The sequence below is a fragment of the Panthera pardus genome, unplaced genomic scaffold (assembly GCF_024362965.1).
Source record: "Panthera pardus isolate Hobbes unplaced genomic scaffold, ASM2436296v1 HiC_scaffold_16, whole genome shotgun sequence".
NCBI lineage: Eukaryota > Metazoa > Chordata > Mammalia > Carnivora > Felidae > Panthera > Panthera pardus.
The window spans coordinates 58924455-58947478 of NW_026526721.1; the positions used below are offsets into that span (position 1 = coordinate 58924455).

Genomic DNA, 23024 nt, shown 5'->3' on the forward strand with positions numbered 1-23024 from the left:
AATTCTTTGTGCGCCAGGTCTGTGCACTCTACTACTTCTAGAATGATTTTTTTTTTCCTTCTGTGTTCATAAAGTGAGTCTGTGAGTTCATATGATAGTGGTAAAATCAGTTAGCTACCCTAGCAAATAACAAATATCTGGGGAGAAGAGTAAAAGTCTGGGCCCTGGTTTGTACTGGTTTAGGCAATAGAAGGGTACATCACAGCATGAAGACTATCTAGCATTACATTCTATGCTTAACCACTCCTTCTTTGCCCTCCACCCATGAGACCCTGCCTATCAGGTAACTAACTGTGCGGTATCTCTATCTTGGGTGTTACTGTTTTCTAAAAGTAATCATAAAAAATCTTTTATAATGTATTATCCAACCCATGAAGGGGGTGAGTAAGCAGATTGGAGGGAATGTTCAAGGACCTAGGTGCACTCAACTCCAGCTAAATACACCAGGAAATACCTAGTCAACCTAGGATCTGCTGTTCGTACCAAGTCAACCACCGATGTTTAGTGTAAACTGCTGTTTAGAGGTCCCATACTTCATTACAGGGAGCTGATGCAACTACCTCCCACAAAGCTCTAGTTTTTCCATGTTCCACTAAAAAGACTAGAGCAGGTTTGTCTCACTTTTCTCGAAAATTTCCAGAGAAATCATTTGTATTTAGAGCAGAACCCAGAATATAACTTACCCTGCGAGTAAACAGTCTCATCGTAAGTATAGATGAGAAACTTCTCGTTTTTAAATTGTTTACCTTTTAATCTACGTACGGAAAAGAATTAACATAGCAGGCTTGTGACTGTAGTCCCCAGAAAGGCTTGTTTACAGATTGGTGCTTGGCTGGTGTCTGGGAACGTGATTAGAAAACTTTCCCTAAGTGATAACAGTGGCTCACTGTACCTCTGCTGTTTGTACAAACAATAAGGTTTATGCCATGCACCGGCTTTCCTTCCGAGAATCTGGAATTTCAGTGAGTACAGTCAGTTTCACAGGCACTGTGTGCCTACATGACCAGCCTGTGATACAAATGCTGGAGTCTAGGCTCAAGCAAGCATTCCTGGTAGACATTTCACACAATACTGGAAGAACCAGGTGGATCCTATGCAACTCACTGGGAGAGGACTCATAGAAGTTTGTGGCTCATTTCTTCCAGACTTTACCTTGAATACCTTTCCCTTTAACAGTTTTGCTTTGTATACTTTCACTATGACGAGTCATAGCCACAAGTACAATCACATGCTGAGTCCTGGGAGTCCTCCTAGTGAATCACCAAATCTGGGGAGTAGTAGTCTTGAGGACCCCTAACAAAATCTATCCGTAAGTGGATTAAACAGTCTGAATGCATGTCAACATCTCTGCCTCTGGAAAGCCATCTCATCTACCCAGGGTGCCAGAGGACAAACCATTCATTCACAATAAAGCAATGAAGATATAGATTAGAGATATACTATAAGGTAAATTTACCCATTAAAATAACCTTGTCTCTTAGGCAATAAAAATTTAAATGTTAAGGAAGTTATCCGTGAGAACAGGAAAATCCATGTTTTTTTTTTTTTTCTGGCAAAAAAAAAAAAAAAACCAAAAAAACCCTGAATAATATAAAAACACAAGTTGAAGAGTGTTCAAAAATATTTTAATAGCAGTAATATGGCAGGAAGATCAAACACACAATTACCAATGAGAAAAATTGACTACCTAAAACAATTTTTTTCTATTGAGAAAAACAACCCTGAAGGAAGTGAAGCTCTACACTACCCTTCCTCCAAACCCAAATCATTCTAAGAACTCACCTCCTACACATGAGCACTGTCTGCTATTTAATCTCCACATCGCTTTAAAGAAATCTGGTGGTACAGCAGGCACAACCTTAAAAGAAAGCTCAAAAGGCTTCTCTGAAGGAAATACCCTTTCTGAAGTTAGAGATATTCTCTAAAGATACATTAATGAAATATAAAGTGAAACTAAACTATTTGTTGAGTTCCCAAAGAAGAGGATCACAGGAAATACATCTCTGCTGTTTTTTGAGTAATGGCAAAATAATAAATTTCAAGAATAATAATTTATAATCCAATCAGAAAATTAGAGAAATAAGTCATACATCATGTTGCATGTGTGCACCATAAATTTGGGTCAACATGTTAAGGGATATCTAATGTACATTTTTTTTTAAATGAAATGAGCTGTTGCACAGAAAACTTGAGAAAACCATAATTAAATGCATTTTAAATTTATGGCATTCAGGGTGCCTGGGTGGCTCAGCTGGTCGAGTGTTCAACTTCAGCTCGGGTCATGATCTTGTGGTTCATGGGTTCGAGCCCTGCATTGGGCTCTGTGTTGACAACTCGAAGCCTGGAACCTGCTTTGTCTTCCTCTTTCCTCTGTGTCTTCCTCTTTCTCTGCCCCTTTCCTGCTCATGCTTTGTCTCTTTGTCCCTCAAAAATAAAAAAAATGTTAAAAAAAAATTTTTTTTAATTTATAGCATTCATTCAGATGGTAGTTATTACAATTTAAGCAACTTAAGTTACAGGTGGTAAGTTCTCTCATGTTACTCTCATTCATTTAATGCCTCTTCTTTCTTCCTTCCCCCCAGTATTTTCCTCCTAATACAAGAGTTTGAGTCCCAATTAGGTTGTGCCCATGATGTTCTTATATTTTATTCCTGGCACCTAGATCAATTCTGGGTATTCTGGGTAAATGCATAGCAGGCACTTAATACATGTTAATTACTGTTGTTAAAGCAAGGGGAGAGTATGGTAGGAAAATGTATTGTGTAAACTGGACACTGAGACCTAATCTATTACCTAGATTAACTGTATCTATTACCTAGAATATTGCATCTAGAAGTCAGTTTTCCTAGAATCCCTGCCTTGGCTTCTGTCAGAGCATGCAAATCATTTTTAGTCCAAGATAAGAGTTAATCTATGTGTATGACTTGCTGACTCCCTGATGTCATTGATTCTATTTAGGCATACAATGTTTGCCTTCTTGGCATCTTAGATGAATTCCCTAAACTTGGCACCTATAGAATTTGAACATAAATTGAGATCACTCTGGGACTAATGGCCAATCATTATAGAGACAGATGTCACTGATGGAACACTTGAGATAACCCTGTCCTAATGATAAGATCTTGCCACTGTTCTACTTCTGTTCCTCTCATCCTCATTAGATGAACATGGCAAAGTAACAGTATGGCATTTAGGCCGGATAGACTGTAGCAATAAAAGCTGATGCTAAGGAATGTATGCAAAGTATGTAATACCTCTTCAAGTCATTCTAAATAGTAAAATCTTGTTAACTTTGCGGTAACTATCTCCTAAGCTGTCAAACAGAAGGTAGTTTTTCTCAGGAGGATAACTCAGTTAATTTTTACAGTGTACTTGATTACTGATGTTTACCAAAGATCATAAATACCCACTGAATGAGGAAATATCCTAAGTGGAAGGGAGACTTGAACTCCCTGAAGTCCAGCCATTACGTTAGGGAGAGTAACATTTGTTTTTAAGTTTATTTGTTTATTTTGAGAAAGAGGAGGGGGGGAGCAGAGAAAGAATCCCAAGCAGACTCTGCACTGTTAGCACAGCACCTGACTCAGGGCCCCATCCCAAGAACCATGAGATCATGACCCCAGAGGAGATCGAGAGTCGGATGCTTAACCAACTGAGACACCCAGAAACCCCAGGAAAATAACACTTTGGCCTGCCAAACCAGCAGCCCTAAAGCTTTACCATGTCTCCTCTTTAATAGGGTTGAAATTTACATAGGACCGTCCAACTATCCCACATTGTAGTCTGATGGCTGTGGATTTACATGAAGAACCACACAGCATTTTATAATACTGTATTCATCAGGAGTCTTGGTTGCAGTCAAATCCATGTCAAATCAGGTCCAGTAAAAGCAAGGAGAGGAACATATTGACTTGTGTGATTGAAGAGCTGAGGGACAGAACATGATATTCAACATAGTTCATCAGGAGTCACGCTGCCTCTCAATATTGTTTTTCTTTGTATGTTTGTGTCATTGTCTCTTAAAGCACTGTGGGTGTCCTCCACATAGCTAGGGAGAATGGCCATCATGAGTGCTGGACTCATATTTCAGCTCTGACTCAATGGCAGAGCCAGCTGCCCATCCAACTTCAACATAATGACTGGTTCGGTTGGGGTCACTTGCACATTACTCACATAGTCATTATTCTCATAATACATACAATATATGGCCAAACCCGATCTCCTGTAATCAGGAGGAGTTCTATTATCGATAGTCCCAACAGAACTACACAGAGTGGGAGCAGATGGTTCCTCTATGTGCAAGGGATGCCAAACAGTGAAAAACAACATAATTCACTTCAAATGTTTATATACAGACTAATTTGATAGGAATAGCTAGAGTCACTGCCAACATCCATCCTCGTTTACTCCATTCTGGCCGCATTGGCCTCCTTGCTGTTCTTCAAATAAGCCATACACACTCTTGCCTCTGAGCCTTTGCATTTACATCTGGAATGCTTCTCTCATCTCCATCAGTCTGCACTCAAATATTACCTGTTCAGTGAGGATCACACTAAAATGCAACACCCTGACAGCTCTACACACACACACACACACACACACCCATGTGACTCAGCTTTAGCTATTTCCTAAGTATTTGTTATCTAATATAGTCTTTTATTTATTGTAAATTAATTAGTATTTATCATATTATTATCAAGACAATAACATGAGGACAGAAACTCTTTTTATTTACTCACTGATAATATCTCCAGCACCTAGTGCAGTGCCTGGCATATAATAGGTGCTCATTACATATTTGATGAATTAACAAATGATGGAATCTAGCAGGGATGCCTTATCATCTATTGGATAACATACACTACAGTATTATACAGGAGGGTAGATAATAGTACAGTATATGAATACGGTCCTCATTTATCGGCCTCCCCTGGCTTCTACAGTTTAGCAAAATACATCCTAACCTCCTTGCTGTGCAACTAGACCAAGGGTGGGATTTCCACAGTTCTCTGGGAGGAGCGATGCCCTTGGATCAATACAAGTCCTGTCTCACTTCCATGTTCTGTTTGCGCAATCTGCAAGACTAGGTGGCTGCTTGGTTCCCCAATCCACATTCCTTTTCCCCACTGGGATTTAAATCCTATTCTGAATCTAAACCCTGACACCCTGCCTAGGCAGGAAGCTAGATCCTTTGGAGAGGATGCTACTTCACCCAGATCACCTGGAAACATGATGTCAGTCAGAATATTACAAGAACACAGAAAGTGTTATTGCAACATCCCATCCACCGGACTGAATCCCCTTTAGTACTGATTTGGCGGATTTTCCTGGACTTTGACAGTTCCCTCTTGGACTCTATATATAATTTCCATTGCAGCTCTACAAGGGAATTTGTTTTGCCTAGTGATGTGTACATCAACATCAACGCCAATGATCCGTGAGACTACCAGTTACTGCGAGGAATAAATGGCCCCGGAATCCACCAGAGCTTCACACGTTTGCTCCTTCGTTTGACACTCAAGGGCCACACAGCCCAGGTATCTTTTCACCTCTGTAAACCGTTAAACGGCCTCCCCACAGTGATGCACAAGTCAAAGGCACAGTAGTCAGCGGGCCTGCGTGTGAAAGTCAACCACCAGCCTCCAATCCCCCGCCCCCACCTGCCTGCCCTGCGCCAGGAAACCCCAGCCCCCGTCTCCCTGGAATCAAAGCTCAGAAGGAAACGGGTGAGTCCAGATGAGACTACAATTCCCATCAGGCGTAGCGGGAGCGGGATCACGCACGCGCAGACCAGACCCTGGCCCTGTTGCCCAGCCGCGGGGCTTCTTGGAAAAGAAAATGGCAATACCGAGGCTGCGGCACGCCGTGAGGACGCTATTTGAGGTGCCAGCGGCGCTGCAGCGCTTGAGCCGAGCTTGCAGCACGTTCCACGCCTTCACCGACGTGCTCAGGCTGCCTAAGAGACAAATGACGAAGCTCGTGTTCCCACTGCGGGAACTCGAGCGGCAGCTCACACCAGACTCGAGGTTGGACCTTCACGTGAAGATCTTTGACCCGAGCCTGGAGGACATCTCCAAGGCGGAGGCCGTCTTCACGGCCACGTCCCGGAACCGCATCAGCTACCTCAGCTCCGCCGTGCGTCTCGACCACGCCCCAGACCTCCCCAGCCCTGAGGTGAGAGCCACCGCCGCCCTCTGGTCGTGAAGACTTGGACAGGCATATTGCCCTCACCTGTTCTTGTCACCGAACGGGAGAGAAATGTCTAGCTTCGTGTGGACACATATAGTTATTTTAGCCAAAAAAGCACATAGAGTTAATAGTTATTTTGGTAATGAATATAGAAGATTTTAAAATATTGTAAAAACCCAAACCAAGCGTACAAAAAAAAAAAAATTAACTGGCCTTTTATTATCGTTTTCCTTTTTAATTAAAGTGGGGAAAGCATGCCGAGAAAAATGAGACAAAGTGAGGAATATGAAAAGTATAATAGTTTCATAAATGTGGTGGTCCTTACCAATATGTAATTTTCACTCAAGCCAAAGTTCCGGCCGTGCAAAAATAAGAATTATATATACATGGCAATGATGTAGATTTTTTTAAAAACAACTTTAGTGAAGTTGCACGAGTGTGCATTTTAGGCGTGTCTTGCAGACCTCATCTATTTGCAGTAACTGCACCACTTCAGTGGAAACTTTCCTTCTAATCAGAACGGTTATGGTAGTTTATGTAGTCAGAACTAAGGACGTAGGTAAATCATTTAATAATTAAAAGACAGCATCGTGTTTCCACTTAGGCTCTTAATTACTGGACTTTTTGTGTAATTTGTTTTTTAAAATTCAGTTTTACTTAGACATTATCATTGGATTTAATCTGGCAAAGCTTTTGAAATATATGCAGGACTCAGATCAATTCATGTTGAAGGACTGACCCCAGTCTTGTGAAATATATAGTGCCCCTGTCCCCTGTGCACTAAGTACCACCCAGTCATATTGATAAGCAGAAATGCCCTTACAGATTTCCAAAACACCCCCGGGGGGGGAGGGGGGCGAGTCATACTGCCTTCACTTAGAACCCTGATTGGTATTGTACCCCCTTCATACCATGTTAAGAAGCAGAGTCATGCATATTAATGGTTAGTATCAGGAACATTTTGTTTCTTTCTACACTATAGAGATCTAAAGGAGAAAAGCTTATTTGGAGCAAGAGAGGTCAAGAGGAAGGAATAACCTCGTAATTACAATGGTATTGCAGTCTACTCTGGGAATTGCAGCGGGGAAATGCAGTTTCAGGCATGTAGTTGTACTGTAGAGTAAGTTTTGTTGAAATGCATCTAGTTTTTAACTTAAAAATTTGTAAATATGGAATGCTTAATGATTGTCACAGACATTCTTGAGTAGTATACTGTCATTAAAGGCACAGGTTCTGGAGATAGATGTCCTGAGTTCAGTTCCAGCTTCTTCACTTTCTAGCTGTATAATTTTGAGCCAATTATTTAGCTTCTCTCTGCCTCAAGTTTTAATCATTTGTAAAATGGGGATAATACTATTACCTCCCTTATAGGGATGTTGTAAAAAGTAAATCAGAAAATTCACGTTATGTGCTTTGAACAGTACCTGGCATTGGAAATCATTCAATACGTGGTAGCTGTATGTTAGAATTTGAGGTTTGACTAAATGTAAGCCACCTCGTTTTGTTTTGTTTTGTTTTGTTTTGAATGTGTATTTATTTTTGAGAGAGAGAGCACAAGCAGAGGAGGGGCAGAGAGAGACAGGGACGGTGGATCTGAAGTGACAGCAGTGAGCCCAATGCGGGGCTCAAATTCACGAACTGCAAGATCATGACCTGAGTCAGTCAGACGCTCAAGCAACTGAGCCACACAGGTGCCCCATAGGCCACCTTTTTACGTGGCTAGGCAAGACAGTAGTTTGACAGATTTTTGCAGCTAATACAACATATAATAAAAATGTATATATAAACCTAGTATTCAGTTAGCTTCTTTTTTTCCTTGTATAAGGTGTGTTTTATAGGCAGAAGCAATGTTGGAAAATCCTCTCTAATAAAAGCCCTTTTTTCACTGGCGCCAGAGGTTGAAGTCAGAGTCTCCAAAAAACCGGTATGTTGCAGGAAAGGGAGGGGGAGGTGGAATTTAAAAGAAACAGTATATTGAAATGTAAAATTGTCTGAACTATCTCTGAAATTGACTAAAATAACTAATAAATGTTGAGAGGTACAAGAAACCATACTTGCTAAGTTCCTAGAACAGGTCTTCTTTTTTTTTTTTTTTTTTTAAATGCTCATTTATTTATTTTGGGAGAGCATAAGCTGGGGAGGGGCAGAGAGCTAGGGAGAGAGAGAATCCCAAGCAGGCTCCACACTGTCAGCACGGAGCCCAGCGCAGGGCTCACGCTCACAAACTATGAGATCATGACCTGAGCTGAAATCAAGAGTTAGACGCTTAACTAACTGAGCCACCAGGGTGCCCCTAGAAAGGTGATTTCTTTCAAATAAGTAGTAAAGTAAGACATTTCATTAATGCCTGTATATTTCCCTGAAGAAAAAGAAAGTATGTCTGTATTTATTTTAGTAGTCTTGCAAGTTTCTTGAGGAAATCCTTTTGTCCAGATCTTTTCCAAAGAGTTGCCATATAAAGTGTTCTTTTGCCATTCTATATTTACTTCTTTAAGAGTGATCGTCTAGTTTTACGTTGATTTTAGAGGAAACTGTTTTGAATTATTTTTTTCCTCCTATAAGCTTTTATATCTTGCAAACTCCTTTTTCCCTTTCTTCCCCTATTCCCTCTCTCTTTATACATAGATATAAATATATATACATACATACACATATACAATTAGACAGACCCAGGTTTCCCCAGGGCCGAATTATGTGATTATGTCAGCTAGTCTGCTGTAGTAACTTTCTGTCAGTTTTTAATTTTCTCTACTTCTTTCTCAATGATGCAGACTATACCAATATCTAAGATACCCTTTCATTTTTTTTTTCATTTTTTTTTTAATGTTTATTTATTTTTGAGACAGAGAGAGACAGAGCATGAATGGGGGAGGGTCAGAGAGAGACGGAGACACAGAATCTGAAGCAGGCTCCAGGCTCTGAGCTGTCAGCACAGAGCCCAACGCGGGGCTCGAACTCACGGACCGCGAGATTGTGACCTGAGCCGAAGTCGGACGCTTAACCGACTGAGCCACCCAGGCGCCCCAGATACCCTGTCCTTAAAACTCACCCCCAGTTCCCTTCACCTTGTTATATATTCCCACCAACCTTGTGCTCACTGCCTCCCTTTCCTTGCATTGGAACCTTTCCATGAAGCTTCACTAGTCTTCTCTTGCTCCTCATTTCTTCATATAGTTGATTCCCTGGCTCCATCGCTGATGCCGATGATTGTTGTCATTCATGAAACCTCCTATGCTTACGCCTACTCTGTCTTATCAGATAACCCAGCTAAATTCTCATTTCTAGGTAGCATGGTTCCCTTCTCTCTATTAGAGAACAATGGAAGAAATGTATTCCTTTTTTTTAATTTTTGTTAATGTTTATTTATTTTTGACAGAGAGAGAGAGAGACAGAACATGAGCGGGGGAGGGGCAGAGAGAGAGGCAGACACAGAATCAGAAGCAGGCTCCAGGCTCTGAGCTGTCAGCACAGAGCCCAATGTGGGGCCTGAACTCACAGACCACGAGATCATGACCTGAGCCGAAGTCGGACGCTCAACTGACTGAGCCACCCAGGTGCCCCTGGAAGAAATGTATTCTTGACATTCCTGATTTGTCATTTTCCTGTGGATAGACACATCAACTGATGGGAACCTAAGCACTGTTTTGTAAAATCTTTCCTCTGGAAGTATTTGTTCCAAGTTCCAAACAATTGACTTTTTAAATTTTATATCTTAACTGTTTTTTTTCTGATTAATAGTGTCATTGGACACAAAACTATGACTTTTTATCATCTTTACATCATTTTAGTTTAACACATATTTTATAGTGTTGTATATGCTTTTAAAAAATGGTTTAATGAAAGCACAAAAACCATCTAATGAAACGTGCGAAAGATCTGATCCTAGGGAAGGAGTAATCTCGGCGTAATAAACTATCAGGCTTTGCATCTAGGTTTTATGAAAAACTGTATGACTGACAGTAAGTATTTTTAGTTTAGCCAGTCTATGCCATAAGACAGAGAATCCCAAGCAGGCTGTGCCACTGACAGCAGAGAGCCCAATGTAGAACTTGAACTCATGAACCATGAGATCATGACCTGAGCCCAAGTCAGACGTCTAACTGACTGAGCCAGCCAGGTGCCCCAATTTATTTCTCTTTAAAGTGGAGATCTGTTATTCATCAGAGAATATTAACTAATACAGTCACACCATTACAGGGTAACTTTTTATTGAGACAGAGCTAATGAAAAGACTCCAACATAATTTGGCTACATATTCTTAATCCAGAGTTCTTAAATCATATAGATTCTCTTAAAAATGAATTGGAGGGAAGAAGTAGTATCATCGAAGCTTATCTCCAGCCACTTCTCTTTTATCTTCTTTGTCTGTATCATCATCAACCCAACTAGGATTATATTCATAATACTTATGCTTTTAATAAATTGAATAAGAATATTTTGAGTCATTAAATATATAAAGGACACATATACCTGTATATATTTGTATATTTTAGTTAAAATATAGTGCAGTATTGGTTTCAGGAGTAGAATTCAGTGGTTCTTCACTTATATATAACACCCAGTGCTCATCACAACAAGTGCCCTCATTAATACTCCTTAACCATCTAGCCCATCTCCCACCCACCTCCCTCCATCAACTGTCAGTTCTCTCTTGTTAAGACTCTCTGGTGGTTAAGGACATATTTTAACAAAGCTTTTATTTTTCCATTTATTTTATCAGGGGCACACAAAGAAGATGAATTTTTTCAAAGTTGGAAAATATTTTACATTGGTGGACATGCCAGGTTATGGCTATAGAGCTCCTGAAGATTTTGTTGACATGGTAGAGACCTATCTAAAAGAACGAAGGAAGTAAGGAAAAAATTTTCTTGTAAGTTTAATCCAAAAGCACGTTTTCATTAATGGAATATTCTGCACCGTATGACTCTGCATTATCAAGTGACTTCTTTTAGACGGTCCATTTTATTCTCATAATATTCTACAGTACAGTATGTAGGGCCAAGGTGTATACTGCTTGCTTAATTTTTTCTTGTAGATTAGCTTAATTTTAAATTTAAGTGTTTTCCTAAATTGAGACTATAACTAGTTTTTCAGCAGAGTTCACTAATATTTTTATATCAAACTCTTAGCTGACTAATTTTGAAAATAAAGATTATTGGTTATTGTGGTATTTACCACATTTAGATAAACTTCAGTGCATTTTAAAAATACTTCTGACACCACATCCTCAGTAAATGTAACTTTCTTTGGTCTCCATGGGTAGTCAAATGGCAGTTTTATGTTTCAAGCATTGCACAGCATATAGAGAAATTAATGTTAAACTTTTGAATTATAAAAAAGTATAAGTATCTTGCTTGTAGCTTTACATAGAAACTAAGATGAAATATTTACACACAAAAAAATACAAAACATAATGTGTCTGGTTTCCGTTATTTGTTAGTCTTAAAATAATATTTGAAAATTTAGACGTTTTTGTGACAACATCGTTAATTGGCTTCATGTCTCTCCCACTAGAGTTCAAGCTTTTAAGGGAAAGGACTCATTCATCTTTGTATCTAGTTTTAGGCAGAGGATCTTAGGTTCAATACATGGTATTAAAATAAATTAATATTTAGTAAATTTAGTTAATGAAAGTAACAGCATTGAGAGTTATTGGATTATAGAATGGACTTCCTAGTGAACTGAGAATTCCTTTTGCCTAAAGAAATTTTTAAATTTTGGAATGCAAAATTATTCAAAGGAAAATTTCTTAGGATAGTAAAGGCCAGGGGAGAAATGAATGAGTGTATTTTATATTGTCATTAATTTTTATTTCTGCATTCTTACAGTTTGATGAGAACATTTTTGTTAGTGGATAGTGTTGTTGGAATTCAAAAAACCGACAGTATTGCCATAGAAATGTGTGAAGAATTTGCATTACCTTATGTGGTAAGTGTTTCTTTCAAATCATAGTTGCAGTTAGAAATACCAGTTTGTGTGCATGTGCAAATGTGTGTGTGTGTGTGTTTGGTGAAAGAGCAGGTCTTGTCTCCGCAAGAGTCCCTTTTGACTAATCTTTTTGATTATCAGCCATTAAGACAAGTTCTGTGGTACTTTTATTCTCTTTTCTCTCCCTCAGCTTTAAGGTTTCGAAATTATAGTCAAAGTAAAGTATTTTCAAGTTGTGCTCTTCCCTTTCATTTTTTTGTGGCAATATAAATATTTGTCTAAAACATGTTAGTAGTTCTTTAACAGCAGTTTGGCAAGTAGTACTTACCAAAAATGTAAATGAAATTGCAACTGAAAATTCGCTAAAGTGATTTGCAATTTAAGAACCATTGCAAGAAAATAGGCTCCAGCACACACAAGTAGGATTTTTACATTCTTAAAGAAAACAAAATTTCTTTCAGGAATATCTTACCAAGGCTTTTTCTGTTGTTTGTCCTAGAATAGAATACAGGTTAGTAGGTTGGTATCCACATTATTTTGCTTTGTGAGTTTTGCAGATAAGATAGCACTCTCAAGTTTCTTTCTAAGGAAGAGTGAAGAGTCCACTGACTATAATTTGGTTTCAAAAAAAGTTAGGAAACCACTAAAATGTAACAGTGGAGTTGAATGCAAATCAAACCATGTTACTAATCGGCAGCATTTTTGTATTCTTGGGGTTATGGAATTGGGGTTTGCAAAAGCTCTGTGAAGCATTAGTGATAACTAGTTAGTTATGAGAAGTCAAAGGTCTGATATAGTCCACATAATAGAAAATACCCAAATAGTGCCAAACTGGTTTTATTAAGTGATACAGTATTCCTGATTTGGTATCATAGGTACCAGTTAGTGAAATTGTATATTTTTCTCAGTTCAACTTTAAGGAAATAACTATTTTCTTCTTTGGAAAAGAGCTTGTGATAGAGGAATTATGTTTCCTTTTAAATATCAGCATGTTTAAAGATAATAATAACAAAATATATAAATAAATATCAGCTTTTTTGCTTTTATGAGGAAAGATTGCCATTTGGAGGGATTCACAAGTAGTTAGAAACCACACACTTTCTGCTTCTCACTTCTTTTACCATTAACATTTTTAATAACTGAAAAGCATAAATGATGAGTCAGGAAATATAATTTTATAGAAATTCCCCAGGAAAATATGATAGATCAAAGTCGTTTTAATTCATTTTATAATCATTCCTACAACTGTATCAGATACAAGATACAAAGAGCCTGATTTCTTTTTTTTTTTTTTTTTAATGTTTATTTATGTTTGAGAGAGAGAGACAGAGTGTGAGTGGGGGAGTGGCAGAGAGAAAGGGAGACACAGAATCTGAAGCAGGCTCCAGGCTCCAGGCTGTCAGCACAGAGCCCAAAGCGGGGCTCGAACTCACAAACTGTGAGATGATGACCTGAGCGAAGTTGGACACTTAACCAACTGAGCCACCCAGGCGCCCCAAATAGCCTGATTTCTAGGGGTTTTTCTTAACATTATTACATGTAAGACAGAACCATTTTTTAGGTCAAAAATGATGATGTTGGCATTTTTATATAGATCAGCCTGATAATGCTCACTGTGTATCTTAGTTAACATGAGATATATAGTGATCATATGCAACATTTGTCATACATCAATTGCAAATATGACTCAAGGGTCCTTTTCACTGGCCTTGAATCCATGATATTATGGCCCTGTGTAGTTAAAGCACTATTAAATAGAAATACATAGTATATGCTTTATCCATTGTATACATGCCTTTTTTTTTTTTTTTTTTTTTTTTTTTAATGTTCATTTACTTATTTTGAGAGAGAATCCCAAGCAGGCTCCGTGCTATCAACACAGAGCCTGATGCAGGACTCGATCTGACAAACCGTGAGATCATGACCGGAGCTGAAATCAAGAGTTTGACACTTAACTGACTGAGCCACCCAGGCACCCCAGTATATTGCATATATTCTTATTTAATATTCATGGTAACTCCTTTAGGGGGTGTTGCTTTTATTTTATAGATGAAGAAACAAGAGAGATTAAGAAACTGATAAGGATCTACTAGTTACTAAAAATTTGTAGTGAAAAATGTGCAAAACTGTGTATTAAAAGATACTTTATTTCTAATGCTTAAATATTTGTTTTCTTACAGATGGTATTAACAAAAATTGACAAATCTTCCAAGGGACATCTTTTAAAACAAGTGCTTCAGATCCAGAAATTTGTTGACAGAGAGACACAAGGATGTTTTCCTCAGTTGTTTCCTGTAAGGTAAGAGTTGAATTGTTTTTCTTACCTTTATGTACTCACAACCTTTAGTATTAAACAGTGTTTCTTAGATTGAGGTATTACTTAACATAAGAGGAGTTTGGAAAGCTATGCATTTAGCCATGATTTATTGGCACAACCCATCAGCACTTTTGTTTTTTCCTTCCCTCTAGTTTGTCTTCTTCTACAGGCTCTTGCTAGATTTTCCCTAGGTATCTTCATTTTCTTTCTGCCTCAGCCTAGCTCAACCCTAGACTACAGAAGTGAAAACTTTTTACTTCTTAAAATCAGCTAAGTAGCAACCACAATATACTACCATGCTTTTCTCAGTTTCAGAGAAAAACAAATTATCTTTATGGTACAAAGCTCATTCGGGCTGTGAGGGATAAACATTTTTCTTTAAAAGGACCATATGTAAAGAAGAAATGCTTCATATAAGTTAGAATTAAGCACTGGTAGCAGACAAAATGATGATTTCTTTAGCTGGCAATTTTGAGCTAGTTGATGTCGTTTAGTGATGAAACATGAGTCTATACTTTGAGCATATACCTAGGATGTAGTAGGTAACTTGTACTAGAGCACAGATAAAGTGCCATTCCCGTATGATTTTCTCTCTCTTAACTTCTTTGTGGAAGGCACTATGGTATTTGCTATGAGAAATAATAAGACCAACTAATACTTGGTTGTATATAAAACTGTCCCGTAATCATTCATTCAAAGTCCTGCCAATCCAGATCACATTTAAATTGTTTGTAGTTGTGAACATTCCTGTCAAAATCCTTCATTCATTCATTCCTACAAAATGGTCTTCTCTCTTGACTTTCATTCAAGGGTTTAACCCGTTTATTTGTCTATATCCTATCTATATAATAGAGACTCCTAGGGGCAGGAATGAAATCCTACTTCTTACAGCCTTGAGCATTGTCATAGCAGGACAGCTGTTTATTCTGTTTAATAAGAAGGAAGTGAGACCTCAGCTAAAAAAGCAGCAAAAACATAAGATGGGCAGATTATGGCTTAATAGCAGCATTTATTGGGAAAAAAATTAAGTTTTAGTTGACTGTAAGCTGAATTTGAATTAACAGTATAATGGGGCTGGGGAAAAACTGACAATGTTTTCTTGACCTATATTAATAGAATTATAGTGTCCCAAACAAGGGAATGATCAAGCAGTAGTCCCACACTGCTGTGAGCTATATGCCATCAGATGAGTCAGGTTAGGTTGTGACTTGACATTAAGAGCAACTAGAACTATCTGAAAACAGATGGTCTTGGGGAAGGTTACATCACTACATCACTCATAAGACTTACCTGATCCTCACAATAAACATCTCTATTTCTAGTTAAGGTTGCAAGTCAAAGAAGTGAAGTGAATTGCAGAGAGTTATCTGTTTAAATAGAACATGGGCTTTGGGGTCAGAGAGCCTTTATTTTGCATGATTCTTCTTATTTCTTGACCATAGATTTTAAAGTAACTTATTTCATTTTCTGAGCCTGTTTTCTCACTAGTGAAAATATGATTATTAGAAGGATTAAATACAATGTATTGTGACAGATATACACACAGCCACATAATAAGTGTTAGTTTCTTTTCTTGCCAAAAGTCAGTCAGTAAGTGGCAGGGTTAGGCTAACAACCCAGGTTATCAGATTCCCAGTACTTTTTAGAAACATTCTCTTCTTGAGACATGTCAGCATTCTCTGCTGCATGACCTTGGAATCACTGCTGCCACAGTACTCACCATAAGTGACCAAGGCTCTGCAGAAGCCATACAACACTCAAAGGCTAAGACTTGAGATGCGGGATCTGGTGACTTTCAAGAACTTCACCATTCACTACACCATAGTGACCACATACAGGAATTTGTCAGACTGTATTCTGTACCTCTCAAAACCCAATTCAGAAAGTAGAGTTGTATACATTTGTTGGTCTTATGTGCATGACCAAGTCCTAGTCCATCCCTCTAGAAAGAAGTTTGGCCTGTTCACAAAATAATTATTATGAGAAAGCCCAGTTTTGTTTCCTTCTTTTCTTATATCATCCTTATAAAAGAAAGGTGGGAGTATAGTCCAGCAGGCTTTGGCCTTTAAGGCTGTAGGCAAAAGCTAAATGCTAAACTTCATGACAGAACTCTGCCCCAGTTGAGTAGAAATGTATAAATGGTGAAAGGCCCCTAAAGATTAATGCTGGGATCAGTCTGTTTTAATAACTGGCATGGAAGAAATATGTAAGTAAGTAGAGTGCAATTGCTCTCTATGTAGTGGGATTCCAAGCAAAGAGAATGTACTCCAAGAACAGAATTACAGTAGTTGACAGAAATGTTGCAGATGAGTTCAAGATGCCATAATTAGTGTGTGGACTACCCAGCTTGTATCTCTCCTTTAAACCATATAGCTTCATTTATGACCCAGGAATCATTATGGGCTGTTTTCAAGCAGGCAGTTTTGGTTAAAAACTCTAAAATGCTGTACTTTATCAAGAACGGAATTAGCAGTGCAGTAGAAAATATTCTCCCTGTTTTATATATAGGTGTATACCAATCCTGTACCCATAAAAGTCATAGTGTATCCATAAAGTCCATGTATCCTGAGAAACCATGTGCTCACTTCTATGCTGGCAAATGGATGGATGCATATGGATGGATATAGCAAGACAGGTAGATAATAACAGACATAGTAATGGTGATGATGATTTTTAAAAATAATGAAAAAAAGGTCCAAGTTATCAAGGTTATTGAATCTTTGTCACAAAAAGAACAAACTAAAGAGATCAAAACTTTTAATCTGGGAAATAAAAACCAAAATAGAAGATGTTCCAGTGGCATTTTTCACAGAAATAGAACAAACAGTCTTAAAATTTGTATGGCATCTCAAATAGCCAAATCAGTCTTACAAAAGAAGAACAAAGCTGAAGGTATCATAGTCCCTGATTTCAAACGATGCAATAAATCTATAGTAATCAAAACAGTATGGTACCGGCATAAAAAAAGGCACATAGATCAATGGAACAGAATAGGGAGCCCAGAAATAAACCCACACACATATGGCCACTATGACAAAGGAGCCAAGAATATACAGTGATAACTGGGCATTGTCTTCAATAAATGGTGTTGGCAAAACAAGACAGACATATGCAAAATAATGAATGCAGTAATGAATACAATTCAGCCATAAAAAAGAATGAAATCTTACATCATACACAAAAATTAATTCAACATGGATTAAAGACTTGAATGTAAGGTGTGAAACGATAAAACTCATAGAAGAAAACATAGGCCCTTAACATCAGACTTGGCAATGATATTTTGGATGTGACACCAAAGGCAAAGGCAACAAAAGCAAAAATACACAAGTGGGACTACGCTGAACTATAAAAAGCTTTTGCACAGCGAAGGAAACCATCTTCAAAATGAAAAGGCAACCTACTGAATGAAAGAAAGTATTTGCAAATCATATATCTGATAAGGGGTTAACATCTAAAATACAAAATTCCTAAAACTCAATAGCAGAGACAAAAAAAAGTGATAAAATTGGGCAGAGGATCTTAATAGACATTTTTTCCAAAAAAGACACACACATGGCCAAAAGAAAAAGGTGAAAACATGAAAAGATGTTTAGCATCAGTAGTCATCAGGGAAATGCAAATCAAAACCACAATGAGATACCACCTCATACCTGTTAGCATGGCTATTATCAAAAAGCCCCCTTGCCCCCCAAAAAAGGCAAGAAATAACAGCCTTTGGTGAGAATGTGGAGAAAAGGGAACCCTTTGCACTGTTGATGAAATTGGTACAGCCACTATGGAAAACAGTATGAGGTTCCTCAAAAAATTAAAAATAGAACTGCCATATAATCCAACAATACCACTTACAGGTATTTACTTGAAGGATACAAAAACACTAATTTGAAAAGATATCTGCACCCCCATGTTCACTGCAACATTATTTACAGTAGTTAAAAAATAGAAGAAACCTAACTGTCCGCCTATAGATGAATGGACAAAGAATGGGAAAACACACACACACACACACACACACACACACACACACACACACACACACACAATGGATACAATTCAACCATAAAAAGAATGAAATCTTGCCATTTGTGACAACATGGGTGGATATTTGGGGCATTATGCTATATGAAATACGTCAGGCAGAGAAAGACAAGTTACCATAAGATCTCACTAATATGTAGAATTTGAGAAATAACAAAACAAGATCATAGATACAGAGATTAGTGGTTGTTAGAGTAAAGGATGGGGGATGGGAGATATGGGTAAAGGGGATCAAAAGGTTCAAATTTCCAGTTATAAAATAAGTCATCAAGATGTAATGTGCAGCATGGTGACCATAGTTATTAATACTGAATTGCATATTTGAAAGTTGATAAGACAGCAGATCTTAAAAGTCCTCATCGCAAGAAAAATTATAATGATGTGACAGGTGGTGACAGATGTTAACTGGACTTACTGTGATTACTTCACGATATATACAAGTATTTAATCATTATGTTATACACCTGAAGCCAATGTTACATGTCAGTTATACCTCGATTTAAAAAAAAAGCACTTTGTGAAGTAAAAGGCAAAGTAGTAATGCATTGAAATTTTTAGAATCCTGAAGGAAATCGATCTGATACTGTGAATCATCAGAATACAACAGGCTGGTGGGAGAGAGGAAATGCAGGACAAATTAAGACATTCTGTTTCATACATGGAACTCAAGAGGTTTTAAACAGTTCTTAAGTTGGATGAAGTCAAATCTGTTACTATATCTGAAGTAAAGAAGAAAATGATTTTTCTTTTTTTTTCACAGTTCTGTGACCTATTCTGGAATCCATCTGTTGAGATGCTTTATAGCAAATATAACAGGAAATCTTAAGACTGATGGCCTGTAGTTTAGCTGAAGATTCAAAATTCTCTATGCCAACTGGAGTTTTGAACATCAATAATTTCAACATTTTTTTATATTAAATATAATTTATTGTCAAATTGGTTTCCATACAACACCCAGTGCTCATGCCAACAGGTGCCCTCCTCAATGCCCATCACCCACTTTCCCCCCTCCCCCACCCCCCATCAACCCTCAGTTTTGTTCTCAGTATTTAAGAGTCTCTTATGGTTTGCCTCCTTCCCTCTCTGTAACTTTTTTTCCCCCTTCCCTTCCCCCATGGTCTTCTGTTAAGTTTCTCAGGATTCACATATGAGTGAAAACATATGATACCTGTCTTTCTCTGCCTGACTTATTTCACTTAGCATAATACTCTCCAATTCCATCCACGTTGCTGGCCAGATTTCATTCTTTCTCATTGCCAAGTAGTATTCCATTGTATATATAAACCACATCTTCTTTATCCATTCGTCCGTTGATGGACATTTAGGCTCTTTCCGTAATTTGGCTATTGTTTAAAGTGCTGCTATAAACATTGGGGTACAAGTGCCCCTGTGCATCAGCACTCCTGTATCCCTCGGGTAAATTCCTAGCAGTGCTATTGCTGGGTCATAGGGTAGATCTATTTTTAATTTTTCAACATTTTTTTTTAATGTTTTGTTTTTGAGAGAGAGACAGAGAGACAGAGTGTGAGCAGGGAAAGGGCAGAGAGAGAGGGAGACACAGAATTTGAAGCAGGCTCCAGGCTCTGAGCTGTCAGCACAGAGCCTGACGTGGGGCTCAAACTCTTGAACCTCATGATCATGACCTGAGCTGAAGTTGGAAGCTTAAACAACTGAGCCACCCACGTGCCCTTCAACATTATTTTAAATGTTGTGTGTCTGTAATTTGCAGAAGGATCATTTCAGCTATAAAACTTGCATCTTCCCAAAGCAAGTATGAATTTGTGCTTGGGGGAAAATGTTTATAAATAATTTAATTATGCTGTTCATTAGAACAAATAGTGTTCTATTTTAACAGTTCCTATTTTAACAGGGCTCCTGTTTTAACAGACTGACAAACAAGAGCACATAGAAGTCCATAATATGGAAACCTATTTACTACTATGTAGAGAATGGTTTGCCGTGTTTTTATTGGGCTTTTGTCTTTTAAAGACAATGTCTATTACCTACATTTAAATAATAAAATGGACTAGGTTAAAAGGGGCTACTTTTCTATTAAGCACTATTGGTAGATGGAAGACCATTCCTCTCTCTATGCTTATAAGTTATCTTTTTTCTTAGACTTTGTATATATTCTTGATAAAATCTCAGTCCATGCTCAAACACCAGTCATTTCAGGCTGGGATCATTCACCTTCAGGTGAACACAGTATTCAGAATCAGAAGACCAGAATTCAAGTTTCAGTTCTAATATATATTACATTGGGCTTTAGGCATGTTACTTGCTTTCTCTGCACTTAATTTATAATTCACAAAGCTATAAAGATTACAATGGTATTATATGCGTAAAGGATATCTTATGTTTTGTGTATTTTTAAAGTAAACCAACCCAAGAATACAGCAAAATTCAGATTTATCACAGAAAACCTGTTGTCATTGAGGAGATAACATTTTCTCTAATAAAAGGCAAAAAACAAAACCAGTTTTAAGTGAGAAAACTGATATTTACAAAAGGCAAGAGAAAAAAGTTAATGAGACAGTTTAGAATTGGTACAGTAAGATTCAGAATGGAAAGATAAAGCGTGAACAGAAAAGGTTTTTATGAAGATGCTATGGACCTATTCATGTAAACGGCTTAGCTTTTCAAAGTGAGGCTGAGTATTAAAAGACTACAGCAATAGCACTGGATAAAAACTTAAGGCTGTAAACAACTTTGTGACTTTTTTAGGAAATTCAATATTTTCAGTTTTACAGTTGATAGCACTGGTTTATTCTAAAAGCGGTGTTTTAAGCTAAAAACAAAAACAAAAATAATTTTATGCAAGCATTCACAAAGTAAAACATATGGTGACAATAGAATGATCTTAGAAGTCGACATTTTGCTTGCCAGTGTCACTGTACTGCTTGTCTTAGCCTTTGTTCTCCTAAAAGCAGAGCCCAAGACAAAAGTTTGCATGCAGTCATTTATTTGGGAAGTGATCCCAGGGAACGGGAGCAATAGAGAGAGCAAACAGAAGAAAGGAAAATCAATCAAGGATGCAGGAGTTGGACATCACATAAGTACTAGTGCTTGATCTTGATGGACCTTCTTTGGAGCCTTATGAAATGTGCCTCTGAGTTGTCTTTGAAGTGGGAGAAGGTGGCTCCATGCCTCTTCCAACTTGTGGGTGCCCAGTGCCAAGAAGTTCCTTCAGCTTGTCAGAAGGAGCAGAGAGGAGGCGAAGTGTGGTTATCCACTCCTACTGTAAACTGTTGCCACAGCAGTGGCCGAAGGAAGAAGGCCAAGAGGATTTGGCATGGGAGATCTCAGCACAGTGCTATCAGGAACGACCTATTGTAAATGCTACCAGAACAGTAAAATTGATATTCACTCTGATGACACTAACAGTAGTTTCTAACCTAGTTTACTAGAAAGTTGTAGTTTGTATATTTTAGATTTAATTATATTATTATATATATTAGATTTCATTTTCACTAGAATTTTAAATTGTTTGGAAAGATTAACATCTAGAATACTGCATTTCTTACAAATATGTATAAATTATCACATTGTAGACACATGTGAGGCTTTTTTACTATTTCCCCCAGAATTCTAAGGATCAAGAGAGGAGGAAAGGGAGGAGATGAAGAATCTTACTCCAAAGAAACATTAATGAAGTACAGAAAAGTGTTAGGCCTGTAGTCCAATCCAGGCTTTATAGTGTTATCTCCTTAACTCACTGAACACTGGTTTTTCCAATAAGGGATAATCTCCAAAGTCTCTTTCAACTGTAAAAGTTTATGCTTCTTGAACAATAATGCCACTTCAGATGAAGCAATCCAAGCCCAGGGAAACTAACTCATTGGAGTCATAAACGAATAAAAGCAGAAGCAAGACTGGCCCTTAAATCTTAGAATCATAGAAGCTGATGGCTATTTTTAGACTTGTCCTGAATGAGTATTATCCATGTTTTAAGGTACTAAGTAGCTACTACCACTCTGTAGGAATCCAAGAAAAATATATACAATGAAAAGGGACTAGAAATTTATTAAGAACTTTGAATTAAATCAGGATATTTAGCAAGGCTCCAGGAAAGAAGCTAAAGCAGTGTTTAACTGCTTTGCAGGCTGTGTGCATCAAAATCACCTGAGCTCCTTGCTAAAAATGCAGGCTTCTGTCCCCAGCCCCTGGCTGTGTTTATCAGTCTTTCAGAAGGGAATCCACATTTTTAAACCACCCACCAAGTGATTCTCAAAACAGCCTCAAGTAGGAGAACCACTAGTGTAGACAAGTGGGAAAATGTGCAAAAAAACAATAGGGCTAGATAAGGAGTGGAAAGGAAATAAAATGAAGATGGCCGAGGAAAAGAAGGATGCGGTATATACGAGGGCACTGTTTTATTTTTCTCTACATCCATATATAACATAAAACTTAAGGCTACAACCTACTTAACAAATAGAATAGTACTGACCTAATTTTAGTAAACTAGAACACTTGAAAAATACATCAAACCTTGTATCATTGAAAACACGTAAGATTTATCCTCTCTGAGCAATGGTACAAACAGTATACAACT

At 37.8% G+C, this 23024-nt stretch overlaps 1 protein-coding gene across 2 annotated transcripts; it reads left to right on the top strand.

The window, feature by feature from the left end:
• The first annotated feature begins 5736 nt into the window (after positions 1–5736).
• On the top strand, positions 5737–21853 carry GTPBP8 (GTP binding protein 8 (putative)). 2 transcript variants are annotated; one of them, XM_019448379.2, is made up of 6 exons: positions 5737–6174; positions 8015–8113; positions 10910–11040; positions 12018–12117; positions 14298–14416; positions 19233–21853. In XM_019448379.2, the coding sequence occupies exons 1-6, from the start codon at positions 5737–5739 to the stop codon at positions 19312–19314; spliced, it is 969 nt and encodes a 322-aa protein (XP_019303924.2). In that variant the 3' UTR covers positions 19315–21853. The 2 variants fall into 2 exon arrangements, with proteins under 2 accessions (XP_019303924.2, XP_019303925.1); XM_019448380.2 differs by lacking the exon at positions 8015–8113 and having other exon boundaries at positions 5789–6174.
• Positions 21854–23024: the final 1171 nt, after the last annotated feature.